Source organism: Nicotiana tabacum, chromosome 17, assembly GCF_000715075.1.
Source record: "Nicotiana tabacum cultivar K326 chromosome 17, ASM71507v2, whole genome shotgun sequence".
Taxonomy (NCBI): Eukaryota; Viridiplantae; Streptophyta; class Magnoliopsida; order Solanales; family Solanaceae; genus Nicotiana; species Nicotiana tabacum.
Window position 1 is genome coordinate 67494992 of NC_134096.1, and position 10745 is coordinate 67505736.

At 39.1% G+C, this 10745-nt stretch overlaps 1 protein-coding gene across 4 annotated transcripts; it reads right to left on the bottom strand.

Moving 5' to 3' along the window:
* Positions 1-304: 304 nt before the first annotated feature.
* LOC107798432 (AUGMIN subunit 6) lies at positions 305-8038 on the bottom strand. Of its 4 annotated transcripts, none has more exons than XM_075234434.1 (14): positions 7543-8038; positions 7404-7460; positions 6901-6995; positions 5359-5509; positions 4799-4924; positions 4526-4682; positions 4109-4169; positions 3732-4029; positions 3151-3276; positions 2669-2830; positions 2325-2580; positions 1986-2244; positions 1774-1871; positions 305-1042 (listed from the first exon to the last, which is right to left on the bottom strand). In XM_075234434.1, the coding sequence occupies exons 1-14, from the start codon at positions 7756-7758 to the stop codon at positions 1002-1004; spliced, it is 2103 nt and encodes a 700-aa protein (XP_075090535.1). In that variant the 5' UTR covers positions 7759-8038; the 3' UTR covers positions 305-1001. The 4 variants fall into 4 exon arrangements, with proteins under 4 accessions (XP_075090535.1, XP_016476907.2, XP_016476906.2 ...); XM_016621421.2 differs by having other exon boundaries at positions 1986-2247; XM_016621420.2 differs by having other exon boundaries at positions 1774-2244.
* Between the last annotated feature and the right edge of the window lie 2707 nt (positions 8039-10745).

Consider the following 10745-nt stretch of genomic DNA (forward strand, 5'->3'; position numbering starts at 1 on the left):
TAACTCGAAGAAGTAAACCAAAGATTATCTTAGATAAATAAGCAGTTGGATAAATAAATTCAGTTAAAAGGATAAGAGCTTTGAGCCAGAAACAGAAACCTTTATAGGTACTTGGTAAAATGTGCAGTGAAAGGTGTTTTAATGGTACAAGTGTGCAATGAAAGGTGTTTTAATGTCTAGAAGGGAAAGGCAATTCATACATCACAGTATAATCCGTTTTGCAGGCAGTTGCTTAGTGCGCGAAATCAAAAGATAAAATGGAATGTCAGTTCATAGAGGGGAGAAGAAGACAAGACAAAGACAACTACAACAAGGGTTGTTAAAAGCTTCAAACTTATAGTTGTACAGATTTAAGAGACATGGAAATTGTCTCCAAGTACAAACACACCAAAGAATATAGGACAGAAGTTTAAATCCTTCGCCAGAAAGCTGAAGAAGCTTATACACAGGCTTGTTAATATATAACAAGGGAAAACTAAGAGGTCTTGCAGTGCAGTAGGGAGACTCAATTTTCCATCCACGCATTAACTGAACATTTCTTTACTGTCTGGATCAACTAAAGGCATAATAATTACTTATCTACAATTAAATCTTACTATTAAACTGACAGAGGGTGATGAACATAAGCTTAACTGCCAAGAGATGGAAGTGTAGCAATCACAAAAGTAAGATGGCACTTTTTCCCTTCAGTAAAGAATACATTACACATCTGGTGCAGTTCTGGTGATCTCCTCCAGAAGAGCTTTATTTTTATGAACCCAGGTTGACAGTGGTGGGTGAACATTTAAAGATCACAACAGTCTGTCAAGCTGATTTAAGAAATGTCGAGATGTCAAATTCCCTCTGCTCCTCAAAACAAGATGAGACGCCGCGTGAAGAGGATAAGCATAAACAAATGAAGAAAGAAAGTTGGAGGTTATCCCAAACCACTGAAAGATTGGAAGTACAAGATTCTGAGCATCTGTTGTAGGCTGAGCAGCAAGGCAATTTGAACTTTGATCTCAGCGCTCCATTAACGCAGTTTCAGTTTCTGACAAAGGTGCTGCAAGAGTAAGATGTTTATTAAACTATTAGACAGTCAATAGTCTAGTAAAGGAAACAAGGCAACAAGGCAACGGAAGTAGATCATAGCATCCAGGGATGCAAAGCAAAGTGAACAAAGAGAGATGACTCTCTCTCTCTCTCTCTCACACACACACACACCCAGAGAATGACCAACAATAAACATTCAATAAAATTTAGCAATGAAAGAAATTGGTCCAAATAGAGCAAAATGAATATTTGAGGATTCATACAGCCAATGCCAACTAGTTTGGGGTTGAAATACAGTTGGTAATTGGTATTTTGATTGATTGAAGCATTTAACAAACAACAATTCTCTTTTTGATCATGAAGCATTTAACAAAGAAAAAATGGGAAGCCATTTAATGTCCAGAACTAGGAAATGCTTTCAATAATCATTCATCCACTGCTACCAGTTAGGGTCATGGAACCTATATTTTGAACTTAAAAAAAATATAGCATTGGCACAGTTATGGAAGGTAAGTTGCTAATGAGCTCCACAAATGATACCCTTAACTCATAATCCCCCAGTCAAAGAAAAAAGAAAACAAAGGTAAACCAAATGGATTTAAATTAAGAATCTAAACCATGTCTATTGTCTACAGCATGGTCTTAAGAATAAAAAAATCAGCTTTGATAGATAGCCCAGGGAATGTAGATAGTAATGTGACAGTAGAAATACCAAAACAATAAGCAATTGCTCACACATACCAAGTAAATCCTCGTATGACTCTGCCAACAGTGATGTATCCATAAGCAAAGGAGGAGAAAATACTTGTTCTTCAGCTTCCTCCATATCATAAAATGACCTGCAAGCATCAGAAACTGAAGAGTTTGAACCCATGGTTGACAGAAAACTATCTATGCCATCATAGTCATCAAGAGACCGCAGATCATTAAATAAGTCAAGAAGTCCATCTGACTTGATGCCCACATGACTTTGTGGAAGATGGTTCCCATAAAAAGATGAATCTGGTTCAGACGCGAGCAGCTTTTTACTTCTCAATAAGTTTGGTTTGCTACCAAGATGAGAAAACCCAACCCCGGGTACAGGTATGAAATAGTGCTCAGAGCTATCATCAGAACGACTATCTTGAGATGATTCTGGATAGTAAGATTGGGAGGAAAGTGCAGCTTCTCTGACGGATCTCTTCAAATTTTTGACAAAGCTAAGGTCATCATCTGCTGAAATTCAGACAACATATTTTAGAGATTCCAAACTGAAGAAAATCAGTGCACGCATTTAGAAGGAAGAACAAAACCTTGTCGCGGATTATCCATTGAATTATTTGAAATTGGCAGATCTGGAGATTTTTTCTCATGCAGATTTTCTATTTGGCTGGTCTGAGCTGAGACATGTCGCTTCTGCATGTTCCCACCTTTTCCAGAAGAATTTGGTGTTAAACTAAACAAAGGTGGGAGCTTTAAAGCAGGGGGACTGGCTGTAGCTGATGCCTTTTCAAAATGCATGGATGACATTTTTGAGGTCATCTCAGCTACCTCATCGGTGCTGTTCTCCTGTAGAATACCTATTGTTTAAGTTCTGTTGTGCGTTGCAGAAGGTAGGTAAGTTATAAATCCCATTAAATGCTTCACAAAACATTACCGATATCGTTCTGCTATTCTGTGCTTGGACCAGTGAATGTGATCTAGCATGATGCGTGGCCATGGGGAGAAGACTGGACGAAATACTATCAACTTCTTCTGTCAGCTCCGTAATTGAATTCTTTATAGCTGGAGCAACTTCCTTCAGTTGATTTATGAGCACCTGGAGAACAGTTTCAACAGTATATTATCATCACAAATACACTAATATAGCTTTTATGCAATGCTGAGAATTCCAGGAATACCACTTCCACTTTTCAGATAATCAACTTTCCAAATGCTAAGTTAGAATCTTCAATGGCCCCGAAACCAGTTTCAACGGGTAGGACATGAATGAAGGCACTTTCATACGGATCCTCCAAAAAGACAAAACATGCTGGAAATTACCAGAGCCCAATGACCAATGCATGCGATATCTCGTACTCCACTTTAGACCATGTAAAATAGTTCAAACATGCAACCAACTTGACGGACTGCACAAACCTGTATACTTGCTAGGTGCTGCCTATGTTCAGCAAGTGTTGCAGCCAAGGATTCCACGTGACTGTCTGTACCACCATCATGTGAACTTCTCAGAAGCTCTGGACCCTCTCCGTCATTTACTTTTGCCTGAATGGAATTATTGTATTAGGAAGAAAAAGAAAAAGTGAGGAGAACATACTTTTAACCTAATTATTGACAAAAAAATAGATAGGTTCCAGTATTATACTTCACCACATATGTGAAAGCTTCATATGAACACGGAACTCTGGAAGTTTTTCCTTAAGACATCACTAGATAAAGATGCTACAGATTAATTTCTCTTAAGCTCAAAACATAAGCAGATACAATACTCTATCACATGCTAAGACAGATTATACACATTCCTTGACTGTAGAGTAAGCTTTGACATCATAGTTAGACTCTAAGAAGAAGCCCAGAACACCACATAATAAGAAACATCACAAACATGCAGAAAAAAGAATGACAATATTCCATCAAAGTAGTTAAAGCTTAGAGTTTATTGGGGTCAAAATCGCTCTTCAAAGACCTAAAATCTTGAACCAACATAGAAAATAGCGTACCAATTGAAGTGATTGCTTATGAATTCGTTGTAGGGCATGTGTCCAACGCCTCAAAACTTCAGCTATATCAATAGTTGGATGGGCTCTTGCAGTCCTTTCATCAACTCGAGAAAAACTCTCATCATTTGCTTGAGTATGAGAAGAATCTGGATTGTTCACATGCTTTTCTCTATTAAAATCTGCTTGTGATCTTTCAGATTGATCTTTATTATCTAGATGTGATGGAACTAAATCACGAGGTGGAGCTACAGAACTTTGATCCATGGCTGCAAGCAAAGCTGACCCAGATATACGATACCTGAACAAGAATATTTAAAAAACAATATGAAGGTAAGTCCAGCTTTTGAAACCCAAGATCATACAGAAAGTGACTTTACCTATGCTCACGATGAGCTATAAGATCCTCTATTGGGCCAGAAGCGAGAATCTCGTGCTGAGCTGCACGACATATGCACATAAGTAATATGATTTCGAAGACGTTAAAACTGATCTGGGACCACTTTAATAGCTAATTATCACATTAATTGCAATATCAAATGTCTAGCATTTTGTACCAAGGGAAGGATAGCTAGTGGAAAGGGTCCTCCACCTCCAACCCTGAGGCTGTGGGTTCAATCACCAAGAAAGCGAAGTGGGAAATGGCCACTGTTGACTCCCAGGCAGGGCAATGGCATTGCCATATGAAAAACAAACTATGGAGTATATAGCATTTTGTAGAACACATACTAATAGAGCCTTTATGGATTTTACATATGATAGACAACTTAAGATAACCATCAACTGTTTGTACTCACTTTGGCGAGATAGCAAAGAGTCCCACAAGCGAGTAGCTCTTTGGACCATATGCGAGTTTTGGCTCGAGCTTGATACAAGTTCATCCCACAGTTCACCTTCCAACTTTACTTTGTTTCTAACATCATGCAGTTTTTCAAGTTCTTGCTGCAAATAAGCCTGAGACCGAGGGGATGAAAGATGTTTTCCGGAAAGGGTTACTCACCAGTCACCGCTGTGAATATAAGAATATAAATCAACTCTAAAGTTCTCAGAGAATAAGATTCTTATCTTACCTCTTCAGCACAAAGGCCTCGAAACTCAGCTGTCATCTCATGAGCCAAATTAGACCATGTGGCCTGTCTTTGAACTGCTGTTTCTGCATTTTTCAGAAACCTTCTTCTTTCAAGTGCAATCCTAGCCTACACAGACAACAAGGACACAATTAGATCTGCAAACTTGCAATATTAACTTACACAAATCATGAGAGTTTTCCAGATAACATATTAGCTTAAAGATTAGCTAGGTAAAATCATTATAGCCCCACTCAATACCTTATTACGGAGTATTGAAAAAGTAAAAACCATTACTCCAAGGTATATTATCAGGATTAGTAACAGGAAATAGCTTCATACATAAAGAAAACTAAGCCCTCAAACGTGAATAATTAAGAGGATTCATGCATTGCTTCTTTGAAATGGCAGAAATTGAACCCCGGTCTTCAGATATAACTACCCGACAGACGCATTAAATCATTAGAGATCAAGAACCCAGCAACTCATGATGTAGACAAACAATGAGATGATTTTCAAAGTCCCTTGTTAAATGAATGGACATAAAGCCAGAGGAGGATGACCTTGGTTACAGGAAGTAAGGTGGCTGCATGTGAGAAAGCTACATCTGTCAATGAAGCAGGTAATGGGTTAGAAGCTACATCAGCAGCAAATGTTCGCCTATGAACTTCCCTCAAGGCATGCAGTGAGAGTTGCCACAGAAGTTCAACAAATCTGCAGTGCATGTGAAGCAATTATGAACACTAAGTACATCAAATGCTATCATGTGTGCTTTTACATGTGAGTGTTTCTTTTTTCAACAAAAGCTGGAAGCGGAGGATCGAACCTGCGCATACTCATGTGAGTATGCACTTATAGAACAAAATGCAAAGTGAAACTACAGACACACAGGTAGATAATAAGAATAACAAGCAGCCAGTGTTAGAACTGCCAATTGCAAGGGCAATTAATTCCTATGCCAAAAGATCATGAAATTAGATGATTAAATAACAGCGCTGATAAAACTCAATAATACTTGTTTATTCGTAAATTTACTTTTTTATATAACAGAGAAATCCCGAGGGCTAGCCGGCGCATGGTTCAAAACCTGGTAAATGATGGATCCACCCTTCTATCCTTCTCCACTTAAATACCACGATTTTATCCGCAACAAGATTCGAACTCATGATGTGTGTCTAACCCACACATCACGCGTTGCGCAATTACCACTGGACCAAAGCCTGGGGTCAGTTTCAAAAATTAACTCAGTCAGGTTGTGTACTGAAATCACAGAAATAACCTCTAAGTTGCGCATTTTCAAGCCGTGCTTACTTAGGAGTTATGTCCCTCCCTGATGCTGCAATCTAAGTATTTTCCACTGATAACCTACTTCTTGATTATTCCTGCCCAAAAATATCAGGCAATATGTCATCTTCTGTGTGATTAGTCAAAGAAACCTAATAGTTGAACCATAGGATCAAAGGTCCGTACAAACAAAGCCACTTCTCCAACCCTAGTGCATGTGCTGATGCGAAACTTCTTGCACAAACACCTATCACCAAGTCCTAAGCCCTTTGCAGTGGCAATAAGGTGACCAGCCAAATAGTCTTGGATAAAACCAAGCAAGAGATAACTTGATTTCACCCACTTTCAAGCAGCGACACCAAATGCAGTGAACAAGACAACTGTAACCGCAGCAATCCGACTCCAAGGATTTTGTCCTGGCTTAGAGGAGTTTAGATGGTAGGACTTATCTTGATATACATTCAGCTTCATATTTGAATATGGTAGCTGTTTCAATTGGGTGCTAAGTCACTAAAGTGTAGAATGCGGTGCCAAACTGCACCGCTTAAATGTAACCTGACTTTGAATGCAGAAAGACATTGAAGTTGCAATCTTGAGGGTGAGTTAATTACTCCAAAATCGATTAGGTAGTGAAATCAAAATTAGCCTCCACAAAATAATCTTCACTTTGCTGATGACAACCGGTGCTATAACAGCTATGTGAGAAAGATACTTCAATATGTAATCAAATGGTCCAAATGATAGCTCAAAATAAAAATAACCAAAACGCTATCTCATAGAAACCAGAAAAAAAATAATATTAGTGATCTTCAAGAACCAACCTCGGTCCACAACACGTCGCAAGAGATGAGACCCTCGAATTGCTTCTAGGAAGCGCCCCCTGGGATTCCAACTCGCTTATAATTCCTTGCACAACCTGCATTTCCACAAATAAAAAGAAAATGAAGTAAATTAGCCACAAACAAAAAAAGCCAAACTCAATTCACGAATCACATCTCTTTAGAAATAAAGCATAATTCAATCAACTTAAGTTAACTTGGTCAGACTATGCTTCAATCAGAATATACTTATCCATTAGCTCTATTCTGCATGTCCCGTAAAATAATTTACTCTCGGTCCCATTTTATGTGACACCAAAAAGAATGATATTTTTCTATATTTAGAAATAATTAAACTTTAAACTTCGTCATACAAATGTCTATAGCATGTTTAGAGCACAAGTTTAAAAAGTCTTTCTTGTTTTCTTAAATTCCGCGCCCGATCAGGCACAAAAATTGGGACATAGGGAGTACTATCTTTTAAGGAAAAGCTAAAGCATAATTACCTTTCGAAAATCACGAGATTGAGCTGAATCAAATATAGGCCAGACCTTATCGAAATCCTGAAAGATCAAAAGGAAACAAAAATGAACATAAAATATAAATCCATAAGCCTGTATAAGCTAAAAGGTTCATTCAGAGTACCTTCGCGGATTGAGCAGGGCCTCTAAGAGAAGAAAGTAAGAAGTAAAGAAGCTGTTCTCCCAATTTAGGGTTTGAATGACGAAAGAGTCCAACACGAGGAGTGCCATTGTTAGCTCCGATTCCAATGATGGATGGATCCAGACCTAGTAACAAACAGTTAGTGTACATTGCACTCTCTAACTCTATCTCCCTCTCCTTCTCTCTGTCCATCGTCATTCCACACCTTCACTCTTCTACGCCGGCATAACTGGTTGGTTTTCCGATTTGATTACTGTTTTGTAATTATGAGAACAACAAGCCCTTCTCGATAAATTAAGAATGCCCTGGTTGTTGGATCAGTTGGACTTTGGAGAGTTTGATCTGAAAAAATTCGGGGTGCATTTCTGAATTTTCAAGTTCTTATGTTGTAGTGGGGTCGGGAGGGATAAAAGAAAAAGTTTGAAATGCGTGGGAGGGGTGTCTTTTAACGTGAACCGCTGAACTGTTGAGTCAATGCGATTATTAACGCTTACCGGTCGGCTTGGTTTCTTGGTTTCGCCTTTTGTTTGCTTGTCTACATCATGGAATTTGTTTAGGCCTGACTTTAGTTACCTTTGAAGACAAATTCTCACAATGTTAATTTCTCCAATGAGAATATAAGGTGACATATTGTCTCGTCTCTAATAAGTGACAGTTCAGTTTCCAAGAAACAAGGGAGTAATATTTGCGACATGGTTATTCCCTTATTCGATGTTTGGTTGTTTAGTGAAAACAACCTATTGTTTTATCGTCCAAACGCAATAGGGGTTGTTTGGTTTAAAAACATTTATGCATGAGTTGTATAAATTAGTAATGCACTGATTAGCAATATAAGAACTATAATATAGTGATTAGCAATACAACAATTATAATGCAAAGATTATTTTTTTCATTGGGTGTTGTATTGAAAATGAGATATGTATGACATTGATTGTATGGGTCAAAATCTATCCCTAAAATACTTAAGTCAAGATGACATTAGCGAAACACTCCCAGACTGCCACGTGTTGAAATGGCTTAAAGAACAGTAAAGGTCGTGGTCGAAGAGTTAGAAAGGACTAAAGTCGAGGGGTCGTCAAGGATCGAGGCCGAGGTCGAGAACCCTTAACAGAGTCATAACGGCTAGTCTCCGGATATGACATTAAATAGAATATTCTAGTGGATATTCTTTGCACGTGTACTATTAGGGTTTTTTGGAACATGTTGCGTATAAATAGAAAGAGACACGATAATAGGAAGGGGAAGAGATTCATTTGTAAAATATACTTTGACTTTAAAGAGAGAATCTGATCTTATTGTAAACCTACAAAAATAATATTTTTACTAAGATTTTTGTCCACACTTTTCTACTGGATCCGAGAATAACTCGGATATTCAAAGGCTTGTCCATCATTCATCATTGTCAGAAAGAATATCCACAGATTTCATCCTTTCTTGGGTGACTCATTCGTTCTATTTACATAAATGTCATTTATTGTTATTCATCATTATTTAATGCTATATTGCTTCTGCTTGGGTTTTTAGATATTAATTATTGTACACTGTTATAGCTTTTGGAATAGATCTATGTATTATTTATCGCTCTTCCGGGAATTTCAGCTTTGGGACATTATTATTAACTAAGATTAACCCTCATTTGTATAAATTTATCGCCATCACCAGCTCGTACTATCAACATGATCATCGGCAGCGGCGGCGCCTTTATCAACGGTATGAAGTTCACCACCACTCACAAGCTCAAGTGGTCTATCACCCGCGAACTGTATGACAGCCTTGAAGAATGTATCATCTTCGATGAGTCGGATGCCGACGGTTTGACTTTCCCTCATAATGATGCCCTCGTCATTACTTTACTCATTTTAGATACTGACGTCAAACGTATCATGGTGGATGATGAAAGCGGAGCGTGCATTATCCATCCCCGAGACCTCACCTAAATGAGACTCGAGGATAGGATAGTGTCGCGCTGCATCACGCTAACCGATTTTAATAATGCAGTTGAGCGGACATCAAGGAAAATTACACTCTCCGTCTTGGCCGGCGGCGTGACTCTAGAGACGACATTCCACATCATGGACCAGGCCATCGCATATAACGCCATAGTGGGACGACCATGGATAAATCCGATGAGAGCCATCCCCTCAAGCTTATACCAAGTAATTAAATTCTCAATACCATGGGTAATATTCAGCATATGCGGAGAATATCGCACGTCCCGGGAATGCTACCACATTGCCTTAGACAACACGGTAACCCAATAGAAAAAAGACAAGGAAAAAGAGGCATAGTAATCAACAAGGTCAAGGTCGACGCAAGGAGAGACCAGGGACGTCATCATGGATCCTGAAATGGCCGAGGCTGCAGATTCGACCATAGAAGACCTCGACCTCGTTCAATTGGACCTCAATGACCGTAGCAAAAAGGGCCTACATCGGCTGCAAACTCTGGAAACCAGGTAAATTCAGTCAATTCTTAATAACTAGTGCATATTTGTTTGCCTTCATCCATGCAGATATGTCGGGCATCCCAAGGGAGATCGTCACACATAAATTAAATGTCGACCCGTTCCACCCCCCAGTAAAATAGGTCAGGCATAAATACAACCCCGCCATAAACGATGCAGTCCGCGAGGAGGTGGAAAAACTGTTTAAAATGGCTTCATCAGGGAGTCGAAGTACCCTAAGTGGATCACCAGTGTAGTGATGGTAAAAAAGGGGAAATGGCAGATATGCGTGGATTTCACAGACTTGGACAAAGCATGTCCGAAGGATTCGTTCCCATTACCCCACATCGACACAATAGCCGGGCACGAGCTATTGAGTTTCTTGGATGCGTACTCAGGCTATAACCAAATACTTATGGAGGAAGAAGACCAAGAGAAAACCATGTTCATCACCCACCAAGGAACGTATTGTTATAGGGTCATGTCATTTGGGCTGAAGAACGCGGGGACTACATGTCAAAAATTGGTGACAAAGATGTTCAAAGACCAGCTCGGCAAGACCATGGAGGTATATATAGATGGCATGTTGGTCAAGTCCGTAAAGGTAGAGGACCACATCGATCATTTGAAGGAAGCTTTCGACATACTAAGAAGGTACAGAATAAAACTAAACTCAGAGAAATATGCGTTGGCGTAGCCACGGGAAAGTTCTTTGATTTTTTAGTGTCGCAACGGGGGATTG

Excerpts from the sequence above, each read along its gene's own strand:
- LOC107798432 (XM_016621419.2), bottom strand. The coding sequence starts at position 7,758 with ATGACGATGGACAGAGAGAAGGAGAGGGAGATAGAGTTAGAGAGTGCA. Across the intron at positions 5,510-6,900 it reads GCGACGTGTTGTGGACCGAG|ATTTGTTGAACTTCTGTGGC; the intron begins GTTGGTTCTTGA and ends CATGCACTGCAG. Across the intron at positions 1,043-1,773 it reads GTCATACGAGGATTTACTTG|CACCTTTGTCAGAAACTGAA; the intron begins GTATGTGTGAGC and ends TTACTCTTGCAG.